This window comes from Zonotrichia leucophrys, chromosome 6 (genome assembly GCF_028769735.1).
Source record: "Zonotrichia leucophrys gambelii isolate GWCS_2022_RI chromosome 6, RI_Zleu_2.0, whole genome shotgun sequence".
Lineage (NCBI taxonomy): Eukaryota > Metazoa > Chordata > Aves > Passeriformes > Passerellidae > Zonotrichia > Zonotrichia leucophrys.
The window spans coordinates 3,880,657-3,907,520 of NC_088176.1; the positions used below are offsets into that span (position 1 = coordinate 3,880,657).

Genomic DNA, 26,864 nt, shown 5'->3' on the forward strand with positions numbered 1-26,864 from the left:
ACTTTTGAAAGTGATTGTTTTTCCACCAAAACACCACAAAAGAGCATTGCACTATGTATTCTGAAATACTGCTGGTGTTTAGAGAAAACAGTAACCATTCCCACCTATTATTACACTGAGTAATCTCAACCACCTGATATTTTAATTATTCTAGTCATTAACTCTCTCTCCTAATTTGCAGCAGCTGCTTTATAAAATTCAATACATCACTTATGTCAGCAGCCCAGTCATTCTTATTAACTCTGCTGTCCCAAAAACAACAAAAAAGAGCATTCAGAGTAAACTGTCATTTATAGATTAAATATTCATCCAGCCTTACTGTCAGCAAGTAAAAAGATGAGAAATGGAATTATTTTTTGTGGTTTAGATGTGACAGAAATTCAATATCTGGGTTAATAAGGAGCAATGGCAGAATAATCTCACTTAACCAGGCCAGGAAGGGTTTAAATCTGAGATCTGCTTCTTACCACAAAGATCTGGATCTGGTTCCAGGTTTTCCAGTGTAAAAAGTGGTAAAATCACATCGCTATTCATTACAGTTTTGTGAGCCCTGGAACTCTCAGGTGAATGGAATCATTAATTTGGGTTTGGCTCAGCTCAGGGATCATCTCCTGACTCCAAGGTTGTCCTCACAAGCAGAACAGGTGAATTTAAGAATACTTGGGAGAGGAATGGGAACTGGAGGAAAAAACTGATTCTGTTTCTATGATCTGCCCTGGATCTGCCTTATTTTTCTGTATTTGGCTAATGAAGGGCAGCTGGAGCCACTGTGATGAACATAATGATTTCTGGGAACATCCAACCCCAATGATTGCACTGAAGGACCAAGGCAATCAATCAACAGCTCCACCAGAGAGACATAAGCTGTTAAATCTCCTTATTCAGTTTCATTCTAAAGGGCTTTGCTACTTCTGGCTGCTATATGGTCCTTTAAAAATACTAAAACAAATTCCTTGAGTGTTAGAAATTTGAGAGTAGTTCCTCAGAGGTATTCATCTGCTTTTACTTGCACATTTTCTGTAACTTTTGCCCTAAAAAGGTCATCAAGGTCCAGTTTGATGACTCTAAATTTGGGTACTGAAGGTCCTGTCCACCCTCGGCCAATGCACCCTCAGCATTGTGTGCAGAACATACCTGGTTTGGAGAAAATCCAGCATTTTAAAATCTGTTTCTCACTAATGAAAATGTCCATAGGAATTAATTGCTGATTTCCATCTCAGCTTCAGGAGTAATGTATCATTCTTAAAGCAGAAAGAGTCTCCAGCGGGTACTTTTCAGATTATCACAGTCTTCAGATGTATGATTAAGACCTTGACTGCTGCATGATTGATTTAATATAAATATAAATCAATAGAGCTTCCCTAGAACTCTTCCCTATCTTCTGCAGGAAGCTTGGTAGATTTTTGGGAAATGAGACCAGAAGAAGTGTGAAAGTGGGGTGGGAGAAACAGAACTTCAATTACATAGAGAAAACTGAAAGATGGAAAAGAAGATTCCAGTTGAAATATTCTAGTCCCATATTTTTCCTGAATTAATTTTATTTTTCCTGAATTTTCAAATAGTCCATGTTCCTCAAGCAGCCACTGAGGTGAACAACAAAGGATAAGTGCTGGCAATTCAAGATTGCCAGCCCAAGCCAGAGAGTTCAGAAGCAGATGGTGGCAAATTATATTTCATCAAATGCTGATATGAGTTTGTGATTTGACAATCAGCTGTTGATGGAAATGTTGAGGATGTTGAAATCACCCATTTCCAATTTAAAACGACATAAATGCCTGTTATTAGAAAGAAAAATACAAACTCTGGAGGGGGAGGAAGGAGCAAATCAGGGTGTTAAAAATGAAGTAGAAATGAATGTCTGTGACCCCCAGCAGCAGTGGGGTGTGTGTTTGTGTGGGCACACAAGAAATGGGAGGGCAGGCAGCCCTCAGGGGGCATCAGCACTGCAGAGCTCCAATTGTTCCACATTAGAAACCCCAAATTGTGCAAGTGCAGCCTTAATATAGCAACAGCCAGAGCAGAGTGTAGGAGTCCCCAGTGTTTATCTGCTTCCCTGATTGCATCTCCTTGAATTTCAGTGAGCCTGAGAGCTCAGGATGTAAAATAGTGGTTATAACATCCCTCCCACCATGCAAAAAGAGAGGGGAAAAGAAAACAAACAAAACAGAAGCCCCACCCTGCTGATGAAACCCCAGAATCTCCTGTGACTTGTGTATCTGAAAATGTTTCCTTGGAAATATTTGATATTTTGGCCACAGTTTATGCCAGGTTGTAAAGAGACTTTAGAGAGGAAACAACAGATTCTCTTCTGCTGAAACCATACAAAGCCTGCTGATATCGAGATAAAACTGCCCAGCCCCTTTGGCAATGCATTTGATAGACTTCCTTATCAGCATTCCAGAGCTTGCCAAGAGTCTGTCCTTATCTAATTCTCACTGGGAAAGCAGGGGAATTTCTACATCAAAGTTCATGACCCATCCTCTCCTGGATGTCCATCAAAGGTCCCAGCACATTGTGGGTGCTGCTGGAAACAAACCACCAATAAAAATGTAATTTGAGGTATATTCTTAAATTTATAGAGTATTTTATGTAATAGAATTTTTCAGGCTGGAAAATCCCTCTGATGTGTCTGGGTTCAACCATTCCTTCTGCCAAGGCTGTGTCCTCCACATCTGCAGAGTTTTAAATCCCTCCAGGGATGTGGGCTCCACCGCTGCCCTCGGCAGCTGTGCCAGGCCTGCACAAACCTTTCCATGAGGAAACTGTTCCCAAAATCCACCCTGGGCCTGCCATGGCCCAGCCTGAGGCCGTTCCCTCTGCTCCTGTCCCTGTTCCCTGGCAGGAGCTGTGCAGAGCCACAAGGGCCCCTGAGCCTCCTTTGCTCCAGGTGAGCCCCTGCCCAGCTCCTCAGGGATTCTCCAGCCCCTTCCCAGCTCCTCAAGGATTCTCCATTCCCTGCCCAGCTCCTCAAGGATTCTGCAGCCCCTTCCCAGCTCCTCAAGGATTCTCCATTCCCTGCCCAGCTCCTCAAGGATTCTGCAGCCTCTTCCCAGCTCCTCAAGGATTCTCCAGCCCCTTCCCAGCTCCTCAGGGATTCTGCAGCCCCTGCCCAGCTCCTCAAGGATTCTCCATTCCCTTCCCAGCTCCTCAGGGATTCTCCAGGCCCTTCTCAGCTCCCTCAGAGCCTCCAGACCCTTCCCCAGCTCCGTTCCCTTCCCTGGACACCCTCCAGCCCCTCCATGTCCTCCTTGCAGTGAAGGACCCAGAACTGGACAAGGATTTGAGGTCCCTCAGACACCTCAGCACAGGGGACAGGCCCTGCCCTGATCCTGAGGCCACAGAAGTGACAATAATATATTTTTTAATCGCTTAATACCTCAGTGCTCTGTTGACAGAGCCACTGGTTAGCACTGGGGCTGTTTGTGTTGCACTGCTGCTCTGTGCACACCTGAATTGATGATGATGATTGATAACCTCCTGAAGATCAGGCACTGCCAAGGTGCTCCCCACAAAGTGCCCCTTGGCATTTCAGCCACCATTTGTCACATCAGCTCTCTGTAAGCAACAGTGGTGCCCCTCTAGCCCAAAATATCTTGGATAGCTTCAGTGACTCAGCAGCTCTCTAACCCTTCAAACAGGCAGGGGGTAATTTGTGAGCAAACAGACCTAAATCTGATCAGCTGTTCACAACAAATAATTTGAACATCTCTGTGTGTGCAGTCAAAGCTGATCATCTTAATGTGAAAATGATGGCAAGTATGGAATCACTTTAATAGGATGATGAAGAGCTGTGGGCTCCTGGGGAAAGCAGTGCAGCAGTGTGTGCACCTGCATCCATTAAAAGGAGCAAAATATAGGGAATAACGAGCTGTAACTTGCCAGCCCATCTGACTGAAGAGCTGGTGGGAACTGGGGTGGACAGGGAAAAGAGAAAATACACTGTAAGACAGTCTGGGATGGTGTAATGGAGCTCACATGGGGCCACACTGGATATTTGCCTCCCTCCTAAAACTGAAGGAGGTTTTGTAGCACTCATGGAATTTGGGTTATGGAGGAAGAAAAATTAAAATTAGAAAGGTAGTGATGCCTTGTTCAGGCTGCCCTAGAGCAGAGACTGGACAGAGCTAAAGAATAAAGCAGGGATTTATTCAAAGGATCTCCTCCATGGATCCACCTTGGGCAGCACCAGAGCCCAGCCAGGGCTGCACCCAAGATGAACCAAAATGGCCCCAAAATGCACAGCCGGGCACGGGCTCTGTCCCTGGGATCAGTTCTGCTCCATTTGCACCTTGCAGTTCATTGTCCCATCCCAGCTTTAGCCCAGGCAGTCCCACCCTGCTTGTTTTTCTCTCTCCAGCCCATGGTGTTTGTGCTCCTGGGCTGAGATTTGGATCATTTGTCCTTGGTGCCCAGCTGGAGCAGGAATTGTTTTGTCTCCCTGCTCTGTGCACAGAGCTCAGCATCCCTGATGTGAACCCAGACCCACACACTAAAGCAGCACAGAATCTCAAAAATAGAAAAGTCAAACCTGAGGCATCAGTGGTACCTATGTCACCTGATCAACTCCACCTACTCTGCCCATTTTCACCATAACAAGAACATGCCTCAGTCCCTGGAAGGAGTCTGTGAACACTGGCCAAAAAATAGAGGAGAAAACAATCCAAAGTAACTCCAAGTTCTTCTGAGATGATCTCACTGCCCATGTATATTCATTGTTTGCTGCTAGGCAGAAACATTCTTTCAGTCCTCTTGATGTGGAAGAAGTGGAGATTATAATTACAAAATACTAATATCTTCCATAAAATTAATTGATCCATTTTAACAGATAATAGATTTTATTGCCTTTGTAGTATTCCTTTGGAGGAATATGTTTGTAAAGGCCATACATATTTATAGGTGCTACAAATATAGAAGTATATAAATATGAAAAAATGCATAGATATATATATTCCTTTCCTCTTCTTTCTTTTGCATTGCAAAGAAGGGACAAATTATGAGAAAAAATATCTGTAACAAACCCACCCAGGCTGCAATTTCTGTGTTAAAGCTACCCAGGAGAAGATGATGTTTTATGTGATTACCAGTGACAAATATCAGCACTAATGTGAGTTTATTGACAAGCACAATGGCCAGGACAGCGAGGTACAGGCCCTGCAGTGCACAGAAAGTGAGAAAGTGATTTCTCATCTAATAAAGGATGCTGGTATGTCCCTCCTGGGTTGGATCTATGTCCTTGAATTATCAGGCAGCACTTCTTTACATGGAACATCTACCTGCTGCTAAACACACCATTATTTAGGGAATGGTGTGAGTTCATCATCATTTACATTTTTCTTTAGATTCAGATACCATCTGCTGCTCTGTTTTCTTTTGCCTAATGTCACAGTCATAAGCATGTAATTACCATACTCCTACTCAGTTTTTTTTCATGTTCTTATTCATTTCAAGCTTAATTTCAGTCAGTTTTTGTCCTTAGCTTTCTTAAACCCTGCAATTATTAGAAGACAGTTAATGGGATCAACAGCAACGTTTCATGCTGCAAGGATAAATTTTGAAATGGATTAAATGAGGACAGATGACAAAGCACTGAAAGCAATTCTTGGATCAGAAAAAATGGAAGGAAAAAGTAGCCTTGTACAAACTAACAAATGATGATTTTTTTAAAAACTCTAAACCTCAGGGGTTTTTCTCGTAGTGATAAAACAAGAATTTGCAATCCTGAGAAAGTGTAGGTCTTTGTAGATATTAATGGAGGAAAGTGCAACCCTGCCCAAGTTCAGAAAAAAACTCAGCATGGATCAGTTCTGACCCTCAGAGTCCTGCCAGGTTTGCTGTTTGTCTCTGGGTCATTCTGTAGCTTAAGGGGGGTTATAGAAGGCAGGGAGGAGGACATTGCATACAGGCAGCGGGTGACAGGATAAGGGCAGTGTCACCTTCCCAGGGAACAATTCCCATCCAATCTCCCATCCATCCCTGCCCTCTGGCAGTGGGAGCCATTCCCTGTGTGCTGTCCCTCCATCCCTTGTCCCCAGTCCCTCTCCAGCTCTCCTGGAGCCCCTTCAGGCCCTGCAGGGGCTCTGAGCTCTCCCTGGAGCCTTCTCCTCTCCAGGTCAGCACCCCCAGCTCTCCCATATCAAAGGTGCTCCATCCCTCTGATCAAAATGGATATTCCTGTGATGTTTGCACTGCATATTCCAGCTCACCACAGGAAAACAGTCTGTGCCACCCCACAAAGAGATGTAATACCAGTTTAGGTCAGCTGCTTGTCACCAGATGTCCCAGAGGCCACTGAATGGCTCCCAACATTTTCCCTTTAGAGGCCTCTTGTGTCCCTGGTGCTGTGCTGAGATTTGCTCCAGTGTCAGGGACCAGAATGGCTCAGGGACACACCTGAGCTCTCTATTTTGTGTTGGGACTCCTGCAGCTCTGGCTGGGTTCCTCTTCTACACACTGCAGGTGCTACTAAATACAAAAGATTCAAATAAATATTGGCATTGTTGGAGGTACTGGAACCTGCCCACTGTCTTGCTGGCATTGTAGCTGCTTTCCACCCAGAGCCAGGCCAGCAGAAGTTGCCATGAGGCTTTTAACCTGGTTCTAGCACGATGCTGGTAAAGGAAAAAAAAGTTATATAATGATGTGGATGGTAAGTCCTTTGAAACTGCACTTCCTTGCATTTTCCAGGGTAATTATTCTGTCTCTGCTACATCTCCCGGCGAAACTTTCCAGGAATTAATATTCCTTTGTGCTGTGAAAGACAATATTTAGGTCCTTCCTAAGGGATGGGGAAAAAAAGTTGTAATGGAGACCAGAGCAAAATAAAACCTCCCACAGATTCAGAGAAGGAACAGCATCCCAGAGTCTCTCCCATGGTGTCAGCAGCTTTCCTCTGCCTGTTTGCTGGAGCCCAGGATGGAGCTGTGATCCTGGGAAATGCCTTTTTCCCTGTGTGAGAGCACCATTGTTCTCAGAGGTTTGCAGAGCCAGCTTCTCCTTTCAAAGAAGAGAAATCTTTGCATTTGGAGCCTGATTTGTGCCTTGCTCTCAGTACAAATTAAAAGTGGCTGCAGGCTGGATGTGAATAAATGATTTACCTCACCCAGCCCTGCCAGCCTTTGTGAGAGCAGGGTGTTAATCTGGAGCCTCCTGTTAATTTGTGCCTGGCAGGGAGGTGGGGCATGCACAGGGAAAGGTGGGGAAAATAGTGATTTAAAATAATGGGGGGAAGTGGGAATAAAAAACACAGCACAAAGTAATCGTGTTGGTTAAATCAGAAATTATTTGATGTCTGTGAATTTTCAGCTCTTCTGGGATCTCTTCTGCTTTTCTACAGTGGAGATTTAACACCTGGGTGGGAAGCAAAAGAGCCCTTAAGAGGCCGAATCTGTGCACTGGAGTGGAATTTAATCTTCAGCTCAAATCTCTGTCTGGAGATCACAGGGAGAAGCCTGGAAATTTTGCTGATTCCAGGGAGTGGAAGGTGGTGTGGAATGGGATAACCTTTAAGGTGCACCCCAATCCAAACCATTCTGTGATTCTATGTTAATAAAATTCACTATTAATTATTAAAGTATTAATGATGAATCCCTTTAAATCAGAAAAAAACCCATTTGGGGACCAAGAATTTGGACTTTAAATAGAAAATGAAAGACTCTCTTCTCTGAGGACCAGAATTTTGCCCTGTGCAGGATGCAAACCACTGAGGTGGTGCTGAGGAAGAGCCTTCAACATTTCTGTGGAATTTCTGAATATTCAGGGGAGGATGTTCAGGGAGCAGAAGGAAACCACTCAAGCTTGAATTCACACCAACCCAAACCTGCCCAAGATGTCAGGGAAGAACTCAACTTAGGCAGAATCACGTCTACCAAGGCTAAACATATATCCAAGATTAGATATAAACATTATTCTCCAATTATACCTAGTGTTGATCATATTGGAATGAAGTAATATTCCATTGCAATGGACTTTGTAGCTGTTTTCCAAAAAAATGGGAGAGACTGACCAGGACTGACCTGTCCCAGCATTGCAATGACACCACAGGCTTGACTTTTGCAACAATGAAGTGAAACAGGCTTTTTAAAACATTAATTTTATATGAAAAAATAGCTCATGCCAAGTCATTTGTCATAATCACATTTCATTAACAGTAAAGTTAACAAAATCACAATATACAGATTTAGTATGTATTTATGTATATATGTCACTTTGTATTAACCATTAACTCTATGTAATAAAAATATATTACAACATTTGATATGTACCCACAAAGCACAAGCCATTGTAAACAGAACAGACAGCACAGGCCCCATTACTCAAAATCTGAACTCAGGAATGATAATTATTCTGTTGTATTCCTTTAAACTGTAGACACAGAGGATTTTATGTGTTTGCCTTTGCATTAATGGATTTGTTTCTCTGGAATATCTCTTAGGAGACTCTCAGAGTTTAGCTTACCTGGGACCCTAAAATCCATGTTAACTCATGGCACTCTTAAGTGTGTTGTCATTACAAAAAGGTCTGTGCATCCCTTTATCCATGCAACTTAGAAAGATTTCATTTATATTCCCATTTTCTCCCTAAATAAATAGCCCCTTCAATTACACCCCATTGTTATACAAAAAGAAGGTAAATGCAATAAATTATAGTGGTATATTTATAATAATATAATCAAACATGCCCTATCTACAGCAGCTATTAATGTTATTTCATAACTATCTTCCTTCAGACTGGCTCTAGGTGCTTTTAGAAATAGGAAACCATCTATTTTCAATATTTCTGAAACAAAATAAATACCTTAAATACACAGACTGAATTTTTATACCTCTCATGATATGAATGGTCCTTACTCACCCAAGCAACCCCACTGTCCTTGCAGCAAGGAGTTGTAAAACCAGCTCCTAAAAACTTTTTAAAAAATCAAATAATCTTCTAATAGTCTAATCTAGGGACAAAAGTTTATATCCAACTATATCTGGAAGGACTGGTAATAAGTTACATTCCTGCAAGAATTCAGAAGGGAACGATTAGTGATTGCCAAATACATGGAAATTTTAATCCTAAAATAATCTTCAAAACTAAAAACGCTGTGAAAAAAACTTCTAAGGATTAGAAAAAATGCCCTGTGTGTAAATAAAGTTAATCAAGGCACCTCTTAGTTACCTATTTCTATTTTCCAAGGCAATATGTGATAATAGTTTTCGAATGTCTTGTCTGGGAAGCCCTATGGTTCCTGCTATAAAAAGACCCATTCTTTAGTCTGGCTGATGCAGGTAGCTTTAGTTTACTATTTTTTAAATGAGGCTGGGCACAAAGCACAGAGAACTTGTCCCCAGCCTTGTCACATGTTTGCTGGGTGACCCTGAGGGCACCGAGCATTTCACTGACATTTTCCTCACAAAAGTCACTCAATTAATGAGATTCCTTCCTTTGTATTTTCCCCCCCTCTGTTGGTCATTGATCCCATTAGCAAAACAGGAGAATTTACCTGTCTGTGCACAAGGGTTTGGTGGTCAGGAGGTAAATTAAATTAAAACACTTTGGTATCTGACGGGGTTTTTTGAAGTTGTTGTTCAAGAGCTCAGAGTGCAATAAGGAGCAGGACAGTGGGATGGGCAGGAAGGCTGCAGCCAGTTCTGCACCATGGACCTGCTGCCCTCCCACTGAAATCTCACTGGGATGCTCTGGCATTGCATCAAAAACCACTGGATCCAAATCCCAAGGGAATGGGGACTTCTGATTTTTTTTTTTTTGCTTTGCATGACTTTTAAAAAACATTTGTTTTAAAGCTCTGATTGTAGAACTACAGTGACTAGAAAAGAGAAAGATGGAGAGGAGCTTTGGACCAGAGCGGGGGGTGACAGAACAAAGGGAAATGGATTCAAACTGACACAGATTTAGATGGGATTTTGGGAATCAGGAATTGTTCCCTGTGACGGTGGGCAGGCCCTGGCTGTGGCTGCCCCCGAATCCCTGGCAGTGCCCAAGGCCAGGTTGGAGCAGCCTGGGACAGTGGGAGGTGTCCCTGCCATGGCAGGGTTGGAATGGATGGGATTTAAGCTCCCTTCCAACCCCAAACCCTTCTCTGACTCAGTAATAATTCCAGATGGAAATCCTTTCCCTGACATGACTTTGTGTGTAAATAATCAGCCATATGGACTTGTGCCCTTGGGTATATTGAAACCATGTGAAAAAGCATTTCTTCAACAACAACAACAACAACAAAGTTATTTTACTCCTCAATTGCCACCCCTGCTGTCACACCCCTGATGCTTCTGCTTCTTGGCACACACATTTCTGAAGGGCACTTACAGCCTGTGGGGCTAATCCTCCTCCTTAGAAATATAGACATATAGGATAAACTACAGCAACTTCTTCAGCTCATAAACCAGCAGTATTTTCTTTAAAACCCACAATCCTAAATGCATATTTACACCAAACACACCAGGAGTACAGGTAAGAAGCTGACATTTTACAGACTGCAGCAGCTCTTTTCTCTGTGTAAACTTTTATACCCTCCCCACAGGGACAGCTGCCTTTTGGAGCAAGATGGTTTTCTTAAAAAAAACCTTCACCCATTGAAAATTTTCACTATATTGAATGCTGAAAGCATAAGAAGCAAATTAAAAATAAATAGATTTAAGGCTACAATGACATTGTTCCCACTTATTCAGGTCTGGGCAGGTTACAAAGACATAATCCCTGATTCTGCAGACACAAAAGCTCAGCCCTCACAATCCAGCAAAGCAAACACCCAGTGGCTCTGGGGTCAGGATCCAGCTGAGCTTTCCGTGCTGCTCAGTGACTTTTAGAGTCCAGTAACAATGAGCTGACAGAGGTGTGAACTCCCTGTCTTTGCTTTTAAGCTTTGTTTAATCAGGAGAACACTGAGTGTGGGGAGAAGACAGATCTAACAGCAGAGAAAAGCAATTTCCAAAGGGTTATTCCAGAGATATTCACTGTGCACATAAAAAATGTACAGGGCAAGATATTCAGAGCCTTCTTCATTTAGGATTAAGAGAGGTGAGGGAGCTATGAAACCTTGGGCATGTAGGTCCAGAAAAATTCACATTTTAGTGACCTAAACCTCCTAGACTTTAAGAATTATATTCTCTAGTTGTTCAAACTATGTGAGTAGTTCCCATAAAAACCATCTGAAGACCATGAGAGTCCTCCCAAACCCAAAAGGTTTGACAGGATTCTCACCTTTTTCTTTGGGATGGGTGAATGTCTGAGAGGCTTGGAGAGCTCTCAGGGTGGGAACAGGGCACTGGGAAAAGCTCAGTGCAGCCAAGGAATCCCAAACCACTGCAGCAAAGCCAGTTTGTACTTCCCAGCCTCCCACTCACATCCATTCCTACTTCACTTTTGGAGCCTCCTGAAGATGTTCTGGGTTTTGAAGTTTAGTCTAAAATGTCTTCTCAAAGTTATTTAAAAAAAATATCCTAGCCAGAAGATTTTACTGTTGACCTGAAGCAGACCAAGATCATTTTCTAGGTGCTTTGGCAAAACTGAGAGGGTAAATCACTGCCAGAGGCAGGGATGTGGATTTTGGGGGCTTTTGGGAGCTTTTTGAGGTTCCTTCCAACCTCAGCTGGTCTGGGCTGCTGTGATTTGTGTGGCCACAGCTGCAGCAGCCATCAGGCTCCACAAGGGTTTGTCTGAAGTATTTTTAATCTCTAGGTTTGTAGGTTTGGTTTTTTTCAGACATAAGTCGAGTTCTAAAAAGTCTGACTTGGGGCTACTGAAAAGAGGTTTTTAGGGTCATCTACTCAAAGTGTAAGAACAGGGGTAGAACTTAGTTATGTGGCTGCCTGACATTGGAAGTGAGCACTTGCACATCAGAGGAACTCCCTAAATCATGCTTACATCCTTTCACTTGTAAATACAATTTTAAAAGGGCTCTAAACATAGAGAAGAAATCTATAAACCCTGCATAAAGTCACCTAATGGACCCCATCCTCAGGTGAAACCACCATTATTTTGATTTATATCAAGAGAGAGCCTGGTACTTAATAATTGTTCAACAACCCTTATCAGTCTCTCATCATTTTTGCCAATTGCAATTAATCTTCACATTCAAACTGGCTCAAGAACACAACAGAAACCAGGATGACAGCTCACAGTGAGGGCCCTGAAATGGTGTAAAAACCGTTCAAATGAACAAAGGGAAAAGCTCAGAATCCACAAAACAACGTGGTGGTGGTGGACTACATTCTCTTAATCATCTGCCAGTGCTCTGCCTGCCAAATTCACAAGCTCTGAAGGAAATGTTAATTGAACATGCGTGTGAGGAGTAGATATTGCAGATGGGTCACAGATACAACAAACAGAAAACTGCACATTGCCTAAGCAGCTGCCCAGATTTTGCACATGCAGCTCCAGATTTTGGGCACAGGTTGCAGCCAAACTTGACAAAACTTTTTCAAAAATATTGAAGTAACAAGTGGAAATTCCCCCCACCCCCCCTCCCCCTCCTTGCACACACGTGTGTTAGACAAGAGAACAGCTCTGCTTGGTGAGCAGAGATAATAAATACTGTGCATTACATTTACCAGCAGGATTTTAACCCACTCCAGCCAGAGTGTTGTGTAGTACATATAATACTCAGCAGACAGATAGTTACTCATATCTACATTCATCACCGAGACACACATTTTAGACAATTTTGCCAGTTGCCTATGAGAATTCAGCTGAAAATCTAGCACTGAACAAGCCACAGCATCATATTTTGAGTATCCTATAAAATGTCATCAGGAAATGCTGGGGTGGTGTTTTTATTTCGTGTACTGAGGCAGTTTGTCAAGCACCAGCATTTACAACTCCTGCTTGCTTCAGATGGTCAAAACATGACAGAGAGCTGATGCAAGGAAGGGGAAATCATATCTATTCTCTGTTATAAGATTAATTAGGAGAGAAAGGCACCATGAAAGAGAGACAAATTTTTAAACACATACAAGGGGAGAGATTTATTGCTCATGGTGGGATATAAATCAGCCAGTGACTGACTGTGATACACAAGCATAATGAGACAAGTCCAGTGCTGTATTCTCCATCTTTTACTAGACGTCCTAAATGGATTATGCTTTTTTTTCTCCTGGGAAATTAGCTTACTCTCTTTGAATTTGAAGGTTTAAATATTTCTGGAGCTGCCCTTATTGACATACAAACCTCCCATTGGCTTTGGCATCAGCTCCATGTGTAAGTTTACAGCAGCTGTGGCCTTTCCTGGTGCAATTTAAGTCAAACATGCTCAATATAGAGCTTTTTTATCTTTTTAAATTCAATACTATTCAACTTGCTAACATCCTGTATTCCAATACAATCTAATCATCAATATGTCTTGAATTTCTTAAGAAATAAGTATTGAACTGGGTGTTTTTATCTATTGCACCTGAGAAAATTACATTAAGCCTAAGAAGCAAAATGATTAAGATGAGGTAGACTATTTAATCTGGCTAAGGGCTCATTTGAATGCAGTGTTTTAAAAGCTTCTTAAATTCTGTGGCTATAATGTGGATTTTATTGTAATTATGGTATTTTTATAACTGAAATTAAGGATTAAGCTGATTTTTTAAAAATTTACATGGTAGCTAATAATCTTCAGATAATAACTGAGGTATGACATTCACTGACTCTGGGGTGAAGCCTCTCACTGAGTCCCTTATCTGGGATTTGAATCAGAGGCCAGAAAATTCAACAGTGGACATTTTTTGCAACACACCAAGCTCTTCTTTTGCATAAGAGAAGGTGGCAACTAAAAAGTAATCCCACATTTTTTACAACTTGAGGACTTATTTCCTCAGAATGGCATTGACAGTTGGGATATGAGCAGGGATGCATGGCAGTGCAGCCAGTTGTGCCAGCTGTTATTGAAGCTGCCATTGCATTCATGAAGCCTAATTAACCAAGCCTATTTTAAAATCTGGGCAGGCATCTGAGTGCATGGTAAATGTTAATAATGTTCCTATGCAGAACTGCAATCCAGAGCTATGAAGATTTGTACTGACACCTCCAGAGATTTGCACATTCAGGGGTGGATTCAGATTATTGGCTCCACTTTCATGGCGGAGAGGGGGGCCTATTATTTGTGCTCCACTTACTTTGGAAATTATACTTGAAACTCAGACTTAGGCTCATCTTTCCTTTAAGTAGGAAAAAGCCCCATGATTAATAACTCCTCAGAAAAAGAGATTTGTTATTTTCCTCCTGGGCACAGGGCCCAGATCTGCAGCTTTGGGCAAAATCCAGCTACTCAGAGCTCAGATATATGGAAGGGAGGCAGGAGGCATCCTGACCTTTCCACCCTGTCTACCATTTGTATCTTCCTGAAATTTAATGGGGAGAACATTAGAGAGATTCTATGTAAATAACTTCTAAAATTTAGAGAAGACATAGCTGAATCCAGCACACTCCAAAAGTAGTTTTTCTCTTCCTTCAATTCTATGGGATTCTTCCTAAAATATATGTCAGAAAAGGCTGAACTGTGTTGGGCGCTGGATGAATATTTAGATTTTTTTTAGGTTTTTTCCCATTAAGATATTTTCTACAAACAACCTCTATTTTCTTCAAACAACCTTTGTTTCTACAAACAAGCCACTAGGGTGGGTGGTGGTTTTTGTAAAGCCACGTTGGCAGCTACATCAGAAGGAGCTTCACCTGCAGCGAACGCCAAACACAGCACAAACATCCCTGTGCAGCTTTTCAGAACAACCTTACACCAGCAGCAGTTTGCTCCCATTACCTTCATGTAGGACTGGATTTTTTATCTATAAATGCAGCAGCTGATGGAAATCAATGGGAGATTTGTATTTGTGGAGCCTGCAGGACCACGGATCAATAGCGCTCTTCCAGTCGCGGGGAGGAGGTCCAGAGCAGCCACGGGCTGCTGGAGGGACACGCTCTGGGCTTCACCCTGCCCACAGCTGCCTCCCAAAACCTGGGCAGCTGAGGGGAGCTACTAGGGGTGGGCCAGTTGCTGTGGTTTCCCAAATATCCCTTGGCAGGGGCCGTGCCAGCTCCTCATTCGTTGAGCGGCGGGAGGTTCCGGCTGTGCGGCTCGCCCGCCAGCGCCGAGGAGTTGATGGAGCTCCTCTTGAGGATCTTGTTTAGGATGTCCTTCCACGTCTTCTTGTACTGGTGCCGCAGCAAAGAGTACACAAAAGGGTCTGAAACAGCTTTGCTGTAAGCCAAGCACTTGGAGATGATCCCCCAGTGGGAGTTGATGTGGACCACCGAGGATAATTCAACGAGTCTGGGGAAAGAGGGAGTGGGAAAGAGTGAACGTTAAAAATTACATTAAACCACTCCAAACCCACAAATTATTGCTGGGGAATTGCAACAAAACTAAAGAAAAGAAAGCCCTGCTCGTGAAAATGTGTATGTTGTCCTCCTCTTATCAATTTTAAAGGCTGCAAATGTAAACTTGAGACCTGTTTGCCAAAGTGCCATTGCTTGGTCTCAAGGGAGTCAAATTCCTCTACTATGAGCAACCTAAAAACCCAGCATCAGTCAGAACTTGTGGTTCTAGATCCCCTCTAGAGCACCTGAGACACCTCACCAGGGCTACCCAGCTCTTTTGGCCAGTCCAGCTCCTAGAGAGAGTTCAATGCCTTTGAACAATTTGTCTGAGTTGTAGAAGCACACACGGAAAATTCATCGCTGCGAGATGGCGTGTCATACCTTGAATTTAAAAACTGTCCAGTTCAAAGGGCAAGGATTCCCATTTGCAACAAATAGAGCAAGACAAAAACTTTAAAATTTAAAATTGTTAGGGGAGGGAGAAAAACTTAATATACTGCTCATACCTACACTAGCCCAGATATCTCACTGTGTGCTGAGAGCATTTTTGACAGGGAAATATTGATAACTCCCCACGCCTTTGAGCAGCATCAAAGGGCAGCTCTGTTCAATATGCCTCTACAGCTGTTAGAAACTATTGATTTTCATAGAGGTCAAACAGCCATGTGTGCTGCCACAGAGCCCACATGGCAGGGCAGGGCTTTGCTGGACCTGTCTGCAGCAGCAGGTGCTCTTAAACCTGCCTGGGAAATGCTTTCTGCTGACAAAGCACCACCTCCAAGGAGCATTCTGGAGGGTGGTTCCTGCAGCAGCAATGACAATAATGTTGGTACTTCAGGCAGTTTAGAGATGAGGATTCTTTTTCCTCAGTCATTCCCATTCCATAACCTTTCACTACAATGTATTATTTTAAATAATGCTGGCAGATGTCACAGTCCAGTCAATGTGAGGGACATTTCAGGTGACCAGGGAATGAAAATACTTGGGAATTGTTGGTGCCACTCCACTGGTGCTGCTTGGCCCAGCAGCTCTGAGGTCCCAAAAAACCCTCATCTGTCCCATTTTTCTCTCATCTCGAATAAACCAAAGTTCTTTCAACCTCTCCCTGTAATTCATGGTCGTTATCTTTCCCACAAAGATCACAACTGAGACATAATTTTCATCTACTTGAGTTTCCAGGTGGTCTCATCTGGTGTATTCTCTCTTCTTTAATAAAATGCAACTTATGGCATCCACGTTAACGTGTTCTAAAATGAGAATTGACAATTTTGAAATTAATCATCTATTGAGTCATATTTGCTTTGTAATCTACCGTGAGCCATCCTTGTTGTTCTCCACTTCATTTATTCAATGCCTACTTCACATTTTGAATTTCACCACGTTGAATCTCATTTGGATGATTTATTTTTACTGAGTGCTTTACAGATGTGAATTTGATTACGTTTAATTAAATTCAGCGGATGCCTTGAATAACCAAAATATGACAAATTTGTGTCTGAGGCTCTGTCAGTCAGTTCTATGAGACATTAACAATCTCCATTTAAAGCACATCAAGCAGACACTTCAGGGTTGCAAGCCTAGACTTGCTAATTTTACCTTCATTGACTGATCAAATGAAAAGCCTACACTTTTATTAACAAGATCTTAAATATTTTCCTTGCATTCTGTAAGCTTCCTTGACATTTACACATTTTTCAATTCTCATGCATTATTTTTTATAGTAAATTACATTTGCTGTTATCAAGCAGCAAACATAGAAATGTAGCCAAACCCTGAGCTATGCATTTCCATTTCATGTACAAACAATTAAATGTCAGCCTTTCAAGGCACATCACAGAATTTATTGCCTTTGAAAGGTTTTGGTTCTCATTTGTGAGGGAAATGATATGCACGGCTTCCATTTTCACGAAACATTTCAACCTAAAAGAAGACATTTTCAGTGAAGGTACATTAATATTTCAGTGCTACCTGTAAATTAAATTTTACAGTATCAACTACATAATTCCCTGGCTTGCTTTCATAAGCCTCTCTTCCACTGTCTGGTCTTCAAACCCTTTTTATTTCAAAGCTGTAAGCTCTTTTTCTGTGATATTCTGTTGATATTTTAGAAACTTACAACTCTGTAGAGTGTGTCATTTCACACGGCTATCCAATTATTTTATTTCCCCTTCAGTAAACAAACAAGAATGCCATGTGGAAGAGTGTGACCTTGATCTCTACACACATAATGCACACTGGAAATCCTTTATTTATATGTGCAGTTCACCACTACACTAAAATATTTTACTGAACGTGTGCCCACCCAGCTGGGATGCTGAAGAACACAAATTGCAGAAGAATTCTGAGCTTTTTGTGTGCCCAAGCAGGATCTGCATATGCAGAGGGCAAACAACAGTTTAAAACCGGGGTTTGCTTACCCCCTATCCCCCAGAGATGATACAACAGAATTTTAATCAACTTCTGCCTGTTCCTCCATCCTCCTCTGTAACCTGAGGGCGTGGGATTATGAACTTCTGCCTGCTATTACTTCAGGATTTTTAATTTAAGGCCAATTTCCTCACACATTGACAGCATTTATTAACTTACATGAGCAAAGTTCTGTATTTCAGTATGAAATGCCTGGAGTTGGAAATGAATTTTAGAAACTTGTATGACTTATCTTCATTTTTCTTATGAAAAAGTTCCTTGGAGAAAAGAGGCTTGGAACAAGTATCTTTAATTGCATAATGATGAATACAGCAAAGGAAGAAATGTGTACCAGCAAGTTATTTTACAAAACAAGAAACAATCTGTGCTTGGAAATACATAATGGGGGCATTACACCTGTGATGCTGGTGAAGTGGAAACCCTGGGTCAAAGGCAATCAGATCCTGATACACCACTTAAGATCATCCACTGAACTAATTAGAAGGGTGTTTGCTTGATAAATGAAGTGTCTGATCTGATTTTTGCCTCAGTGTGATCTGAAAATCTCAGGTTTGCCCAGAGAAGCATTTTTCTGTCTGGGGTCATGAGCACAACTCCCTCACTCGTTCATGGAATATTTTCAGTGTGGAAACAGGAAGATGTTGTAGTGAAACCTTGTGATTTGCTGCTGTCAGCCCCCACTTCAGGCAGTACTTAAAAGCATGTTTAATTGAAATATATTGCTGATAAGGAGAGGCTGAGCAAGGCACTCCCTGTCCTGACTTCTGTCCATGGATTGAACTGTGATTGATCATGTCCCTCCTGAGAATGCAAAGCACTGGATGTTGTCCAGAAATTACACACAATTACACACTTGCTCACACATTAAACTCCAATTCTCCCCATCCCCTTGGTGTCAGGGTGCCCAGCCCATGGAAGGCAGGGATGAGTGTCCTGGAGCACCCAGCCCTGCAGGTGTCCAGCAAAGCCTCTCAGGGAGCTCAACAGGGAATTCCCTTAGCCTGCTGTGCAGCTGTGACAATCAGAAAAACAGAAACTCCCGCAGACACTGAAGGGTTTGATCTGCAGCCTTGGATTGATGTAAAAATACAATACACAAATAGTAAGCAGAAAAATCATAAACTGCTATTCCTATAGTTGTAAGTAAGAATATGCCTGAAGTGAGTGAGAAACTGCACTGATGAGATGGTGAAGGGTTTATAATGCAGGGATGGGGCTGTATGGAATGAGCTGAGAGTTCAGAAGTTGGAACAGAAGCAGATGTGTGCCTGTGAGACAAAAGCATCCTCAGTGCAGCAGAAATGGCTTGCAGTGGTGTCTTGTGGCCATGAAGGGAAAGTGAAGGTAATTCTAGTAAATTACTTAAATTTTCTAATTCTGGGAATTCAGGGCACTACACTGAATTGGAAAAACTCAAAGTTGGCCAAAAGTTCAATTATATTGATTCTTAATCCAGGTATTTTAATGATTGTTTTCAAGGTGGATCTGATTTGATTGAGATCAGCCTCACTAATTTCTGCTTAATAGTATTGGAATAGGAGAGACCTTAATTTTTTTTTCTTTCTCTGTTGTGCATAGCAGCATCTCAGTTTTTCCAAAATCTTATAATAAGGAATGCAAGCTGTAAATTTCCTTTAACAGCTAGATAACTTTTTTTTTTTCTGGATGTACTCACTTTCTAACACTTTTTATTTCACAGGAGTAATTTAGTGTTTCCCACAGGAGCCATTTCCAAAGATAAGCTGGTGGATAGATATCTACCATAAATCACAAGAAGATTTTTCAGTTATGAGCTAGCACAGCTTTGATATTTGATATTTATGACTAATAAACCCTACCCAATCAGACAAAACTGTTGTTTGAGTCTGTGGACTATGTTCCCACCTCAGCTGAATCTTGTTGACCAAATTTTTACAGTCTGAGCTATTCAGGCAAGATTTTCCCTGGAGATCAACCCCTGCACTGGGAAGTCAGAGCAGTAGGTGACAACAAAAAAATGTCAGTGATGCCTGGGGAAGGCTGACCTAGAACAGAGGCTGGACAGAGCTAAAGAATAAAGCAGGGATTTATTCAAAGGATCTCCTCCATGGATGCACCTTGGGCAGCACCAGAGCCCAGCCAGGGCTGCACCCAAGATGAACCAAAATGGCCCCAAAATGCACGGCCGGCACGGGGTCTGTCACTGGGATCAGTTCTGCTCCATTTGCACCTTGCAGTTCATTGTCCCATCCCAGCTTTAGCCCAGGCAGTCCCACCCTGCTTGTTTTTCTCTCTCCAGCCCACGGGGTTTGTGCTCCTGGGCTGGATTTGGATCATTTGTCCTTGGTGCCCAGCTGGAGCAGGAATTGTTTTGTCTCCCTGCTCTGTGCACAGAGCTCACCATGCCCTGATGTGAGCCCAGACCCACACACTAAAGCAGCACAGAATGTGAAACATAGAAAAGCCAAACCTGAGGCATCATCTGAAAAACCTTATGGACTGATTTCCTAAATCCCTCCCATGCAAGCAGCACATTGACTGGGCTGAGTGAGCAGAGTCTGACCCTCAGAGTGCATCAGGACTGAGAGGAGAAGCACTGGGACATTTTCCATCATTTGTTAGCTCAGTAAATGCAGCCTCCGCTACAGGAGTGGAAGCGGCGCGTCAGATTTCCCCAGGAGACTGGAACCCTGCTCTGGCTCAGAGTGCCCTACTTCCCCGAGCCAGGAGAGCATCTCAGCAGCCTTTTCCAGGATGTAGTCCACACTTACCTTGTGATTACATAAGGTGCAAAGCAAAGGATGAAGGTACCAATGAAGGTACTGATTTTCTTGGTCGCCCGCTGCCGCCGCCTCCTCTGCTCCTCGAGACAGCGCTCGCGCACGCTGCGGGACATCCAACACAAACACAACCAAATCAGCCACAAAGAGCACCAGGTGACAATTCCCAATTCCAGTTCACCATGGAATGATGGACAACAATCTGGTTTAGTTGTTCACTGCATTTAAATGGGACAAACCCAAATATTAATGCATTGTCTGTTCATCTTACCCTCCGCAAAGTTCCTGACAAATACGTGGTTGAATATTTGTGTGCACACAACCCCAATATATCAACTAATCTATAGAAAAATTGGTGAATTTCATCCTTTAATTCAGTTTATGAATTACTGTAAGCTGTATTTGCAGGCAAGGTGATACTCAGAGGTTTGGAAAATATCCTGTTGGTATCAGAATTAAACTCAGGCTTTGATCTGAGACCTTGGAAAAGGCTTCCAGACTTAGGTGCTAGAAGCGAGAATGTGGATTTATAGTTTAAAGCAGAGGCATGTTAAGTTAAGAAGAGGAAGGTTTGGAGTTTTAAAGTTTAAGATATAGAAAAAATAAAAGTTACAAAGGAAAACACTGTGTTCAAATGGGACAAAACCAAATATTAATGCATCATCTGTTCATCTTACCCTCCACAAAGTCACTGACAAATACATGGTTATATGTTTGAGTGCACACAGCCCCATTATATCAACTGATCTATAGAAAAATTGGTGGATTTCATCCTTGAATTCAGTTTGCAGCTCCTTCTTGAACTACTGTAAGCTGTATTTGCAGGCAAGGTGATACTCAGGGACTTGGAAAATATCCTGTTGGAATCTGAAATGCAGGGAATTCTCAGAAATTTGGGCCTGTAAGCTAAAGTTAGAATTAAACTCAGGATTTGATCTTGGAAAAGGCTTCCAGACTTAGGTGCTGGAAGTGAGAATGTGGATTTGTAGTTTAAAGCAGAGACACATTAAGATAAGTGAAAGAAAGTTTAGAGTTTTAGAGTTTAAGATATAAAAATAAAAGTAGTCACAGAGGTGAACAAGGAGTTTAGAATGCGGCACTGTGAGTTTGTGTGTCATAACATGACTGGCTAAGAAAGGTTACACTGTAGCATGAGTCCATAAGTCAAAATATTTAAGGATTGGGTCAAAAACATAAATAACCTTGGTAACAGTCAATTGGTCAATAACTCCTTTAAAGGTCTTGCAACTTAGGGGTCTTGGGACATTCTGAACCATGCAGTAACAATGTGAGCCAAACTCACCCTTCCTATGCAGAAGATAAGAAAAAAACCAAAAGTAATTCAGAGGTCCTGTCTCTAACCCATTCAAAATTCCTTCAAAAATCCCCATATATCCAGAGTGGGATGCCTCCTAAATGAATCCTCTGAATCCTCTAAGGATGCCAGCAGGGCTGAGACCCTGAAATCAGCACATTGGCTTGTGAAAACAGCGATTAATGTGAAAGTTCATCCTCCTCCTCTGTCTGTCTGAGGGATCCTGTGCTCCCCATGGTTTCTGAGGGAAGTGGATGAACCCCTGTCTGCCCCAGGCAGGTGGGTTGGGCAGCACTGGGATCCCACAGTGCCAGGACTGCCTGTACCTCAATAAATCCCTTTGGGAAGGGCACAGCAAAGCCAGGCTGGCATCCTGAACCCCTCTCTGTGCCCATGGCAGAGTTGCTGCTCCTTGCACAAATCTCACAGTGCCACAGTCACTTCTCAGGCAAGCTGAATGGCTACCCCATGTCCTGCATTTATATATATATAATTTTTTTTAAACCCAACTGTTTGGCATTAGTCTTTCCATTTTTTTTTGGTAAATTTTTAATTGATGACTCACTCTCAGGCTCCACATGCTCTGAGGCTCATGGCCATACCCTTACATTATTTACTTCATCTGTAAATGTTTTATCAACACCCAAACACACGCTGTGTCCTGAGGATCTCAGTGTGTTTCAGTGATCTCTGTGGCAATGAGCTCCTTTGGTTCTGTTGAAGAAAAAGTGTTTCTTTTGTTCCATTCTGAATTTGGTATTACATTGTCAGGCCCAGAGAGCTATCATGATGTGATGAAATAAATACTGGAGGAAAGGTTTGTTCTTCTAACAAATTATCTTTCTCTTAAAGAAAATTACACATTTAAAGGTGTTACATGTTCTATATGTGAATTACTTGCAGCTAGCAATGACAGCTGAGAAGGGAAAAAAAAATTCCACCTTTTCAAGGGAACCTGTGTGCTTTCAATTCTGCAAGAGCTGGGGAACTTGGAGTATTTTTATGTGCAGAAAAATGATCTCAGAGTTTCATGAGCTTCGTTTAAGACCTGTGTTCTTAAATTCAGAATATCCCAAGCCCATGGCAATACAGGAAAGTGACTCTCCAGGACAGGTTCAATTGAGGTGTTGTTAGGGAGGAGAGGGTGGTGTAATTTTTGTCTCTGTTTTCCCAGTCACATCTTTTCTTTTCTGGCACATGCAAAGCTGTTTCTCACTCCTGGAGCTCACCCATGACTGTCCTGGTAGACTTGAACCCATTTCTTTTGTTCAGCCCTTCCAGATGTATCCAATAAATACCACATCACAGAGGAAGGTATTTTATCTCACTCCTTCATGTAGACCATGCACACAGATGAATATTTTGGTTTTGCACACACTTTCATGCACTAAGATAAGGCATGTGTGAGTTCTAGCAGTGACATCAGCAACAGAACAGGATTATTGGCTAAGCTTTCATTTAAAGATTTTAATATCCTGGGAAATCTGAGCTATATCCCTTTGAAGGTTTCGTATTTTAAACATAGTTTATGGGATATTGGACCTTAAGATGTGTAGAGCTGGATACGCCAAAAAGATAGTATAGATAATTTGAATTAAGAAATACATGGGTTAGGCACTTAAGTGAAGTTTTACCCAAATCTCCCACAATACCCAAGATATTTTGGTCTTAACAACAAAGAAAAAGCAGGATCCACTAAAAAAGCCTTAGCTAACTTGAAATGCCACATGCCCTAAACATTCACACATATTTGCAGGGTATTTGTAGGTTTCCTTTGTGCTCGTCCTGAATGATCTTCAGGAGATCCCTGGTGTCTTTCTAAGTCACAGGTAATAAAGCCATCTGTCACAATCCTGTCACCAGATCCCCCTGCGGCTGGATTCTGAGTCATGGGAAGCAGAAAACTGTCTGTACACATTTCCCAGCGCTGAAACTACACCAGAGGAGTCAGAGTAGCCTAAAGTGGGATTGCAAACTTTGTTTTCTCATTTGGGCTCTCCCAGCATCCACAGCCGTGCTACCAGCTACTAGGGGTACCCTGAAATTGCCCGTTACACAATGCAAATGATGCCTTTGTTATATCAGACATTTCTGAGCATCTCTGCCTCTGCCAGCAGAGCTGCAGCCCCTGTGCAGCTCTCACAGGAGGGTTGGTGCCCTGAGATCTGCCCCTTTCAGCACGGGAGCTGTCACTGGTTAGAGCAGCTCCTCCAGGGGTCAAATCACCCACTATTTTCTGCAGGGCAGAAAATAAACTAAAGCTCCTTTCCTAGAGAGAGGCACCAGAATAATCTGGTGCCAGAGATGCAGGCAGTGGTGCAGGTTACCCACAGCAAAGTGCGTGCACAGCTCTGGCTGCCCTGAAGAGGGGAAGCATCATTCCCGCAGCCCCACTGCAGGGAAAGGATCACAAAATGCACAAACACCCTCAAATCAACCTCAACCAGGAAAAAACGCAGGGGAGGAGAAGCATCACTGAGGTTTTTTGCCCTTTTACTGAACTTTGCTGTGCAGCCCAGGCATACTTTTAGCATGAGGCAAAACGAGTGGGGTTTCAAACAGCCCTGGTGGGTTTGTGGCACTCTGCTGGGAGTAAGCACCACATCTCCTCATGCTGCAGGAGCTGAGGCAGTCGAGGCACAGCTCATCAAGCAGACAGCACATAGGGCAGGAGGGTGTTTTTGTCCTCAGTGTGACTTCGGGAATAAGGAAAGATTTATCCCTGTATTTCTCAAGAACGGCAGCAAGACTTGCCCAAAGTTCTGCTCTGCATTCTTGGTCAAGAGACAGCTCAAACAGCTTAACAGGAGGATTCTGAGCAAATGTTTCTGTTCCTCTGAAATGTGCTGCCCTGCCCTGATCCTTCCAGACCTATTTGTCTCAGCCTCAGGCATCCCCAAAGCATGACCTGTGTCTGAGGACAGCCACATGTGCTCTGAGCCCTGCAGCCCTGCTCTGGCTGCTCGGATGGAGAGGCTGGTGGAGCAAAGGGGAGCAGGGATGCTCAGATGGGATGTGTGGCGTGGGACTGCCCTCTCTGCTCTCCTCTCTTCCAGGCACATTTCCTCCCTGTATCACACACCGAGCCTGCATCCCTTCCAGACCTATACATCGATTATTCATGCAAGATTTATGGCTTGTGCATAATCCCTGGTATGATTTCTGCACACACTCCTCTCCCTGTTTGGTTCTTGCCTTCCAGCCCACGATCCTGCCAGTCCCTGGGGACTTTTCTCCTCTTGTCTCGAGGCACAAGGGACTTGCCTAAAATCTCCCATTTGAAACAAGCTTTATACATCCCTTGTTTGTCACATTAACGCTCCCACTGAATTCTCTCTCACTTAAGGTTTAAGTACAGGCATTCGAGCACATGTATTTTGCAGATGTAATTCCCTTAAGGATTCTGCCTTCAGGAATGATAAAGTTACAGAGAGCACAGCAACGGGGAAACTGCTGGGAAAAGGAGCAGCAGGCAGCGCTCAGCTTCCCTTCCAAACTCCAAGGGACATGTGCAGCCTCCTCCCTCTCAGGGATCCAGCAACGCTTTTGGGGCTGACAGTGCCCAAAATATGCAAAGCTATCGACCACTAAATCCACCTTCAGACACAAAGGGCAGCGATCTGATCACTGTCTCAAAGGGAAGTGCATGCTTGGCCAAAGCTGCCTGTGCATTTGCTCTCCCTCCCAAAACAAGTCCTTAAGCCTAACAAAAAACGAGTTCAGCAATGAGAGAATTAAACACAAGTGAATAGAACCGTGCAGAACAGAAACGGGCTGAGAGGATGTTTGTTTCCTCCCCCTCCCCATCCCCTGCTGTGAGACAGGTTAATCTCTCTTTACCACAACACTGAGCCCCCTCCTCACTTCTCCTGCCAGGAGCAGCTGCTGACCTCAGGGGAAGCTTACCTGGGATGGATGTCCACGAGCAGCACCAGGGTCTGCATCGTGATCACGTCGATGCGCTTGCAGTGGAACCGTGCCACCTTCAGCACTTTGAGATAGGTGAAACACAGCACTACCAGGGAGAGGAGGAAGCTGAGGGCGTGAAAGACCCCAGTGAAAATCACAAACTGTGTCCTATCCTCCGGTCTCTTGTTGCAGAGCGTGCAGGAGGCGTAGAGGTGATGGAAACCCAGCCAGGAGAGAGAAGCTGCCACTATGGGGAAGGACGCCGAGTGCAACCACGTGTAGCTGAGAATGAGAGCGGCGTCCCGGTACCTCATCTTGGAGTGGTAGCTTAGAGGGAAGACCACAGCAATCCACCTGTCAATGCTCAAAGCTGCCATGCTCAGCATGGAGCTGGTGGTGAGGAAAGTCTCCAGGAAGCCCACAGCGTGGCAGACCTGATCTCCCGCCGGCTGACTTTTGTAAATGATCCCAGCCAGGGTCAGGGGCATGCTGGAGACGGCCATCAACAGGTTGCAGAAGGTGAGATTGAGGATGAACAATCCCGGCACCTGCTTGCGGATGTCGGCGCTGTACAGGAAGCACATCAGCACCAGCACGTTGGCCAGCAGGGCCACGAGCATCAGCAGCACCACCAGGAAAGCCAGGAGCAGCTCCCAGATGCTCATGGTGCGTCCAGTCACAGCAGGGACATCTCCGGAACTGCGCCGCGCCGGCACGGGGGTACCATGGTGCGAGGTGCCCCCGCCTCGCCAGCCCGCTCCCTCCCGTGCATGCCCTCCCTGGTTTTGGAGGAGCTGCAGCTTTCTCCTCCAGCCTCCCCCTCCTCGCTGCTCCTTTCCACGTCAACGCTTCCCGAGACGTGCACAAAGGCACTGGGAATGCCCATCAAACCGCGAGGAGGGCTTAAAAAATATCAGCAGGGCTGAACCACTGCCTGCCGTCGGTCCATGCGGAGGAGAGCGCGTTATTCTGAGAAGCTGCTCTCCTGAGATCCCTAATTGTCAGCCCCAAGCTTGCGAGCAACGCACCGAGTGGATTGTGCTCTCTTTCTGCCTTGCTTTCTGCCTCTCTCTCTGTGTCTTTCTCTCCCCTCCCCTCTCCTCCAAGCCTCGCTCCCTTCCAGGCTGAATGTAACCTGCTTTTTATGATCACAGATA

The 26,864-nt window shown here is 43.6% G+C and overlaps 1 protein-coding gene across 1 annotated transcript; it reads right to left on the reverse strand.

Moving 5' to 3' along the window:
- Positions 1 to 9,439: 9,439 nt before the first annotated feature.
- On the reverse strand, positions 9,440 to 26,437 carry GPR26 (G protein-coupled receptor 26). Its single transcript, XM_064716803.1, has 3 exons — positions 25,705 to 26,437; positions 20,475 to 20,588; positions 9,440 to 15,250 (listed from the first exon to the last, which is right to left on the reverse strand). The coding sequence occupies exons 1-3, from the start codon at positions 26,370 to 26,372 to the stop codon at positions 15,019 to 15,021; spliced, it is 1,014 nt and encodes a 337-aa protein (XP_064572873.1). The 5' UTR covers positions 26,373 to 26,437; the 3' UTR covers positions 9,440 to 15,018.
- Positions 26,438 to 26,864: the final 427 nt, after the last annotated feature.

What these genes read in the sequence shown, in the direction of transcription:
- GPR26 (XM_064716803.1), bottom strand. Translation starts at nt 26,372, where the DNA reads ATGAGCATCTGGGAGCTGCTCCTGGCTTTCCTGGTGGTGCTGCTGATG. An exon ending in CTCGTGGACATCCATCCCAG is followed by an intron (nt 20,589 to 25,704) that starts GTAAGCTTCCCC and finishes GATGTCCCGCAG; the next exon opens with CGTGCGCGAGCGCTGTCTCG. An exon ending in GCACCTTATGTAATCACAAG is followed by an intron (nt 15,251 to 20,474) that starts GTAAGTGTGGAC and finishes CTCTTTCCCCAG; the next exon opens with ACTCGTTGAATTATCCTCGG.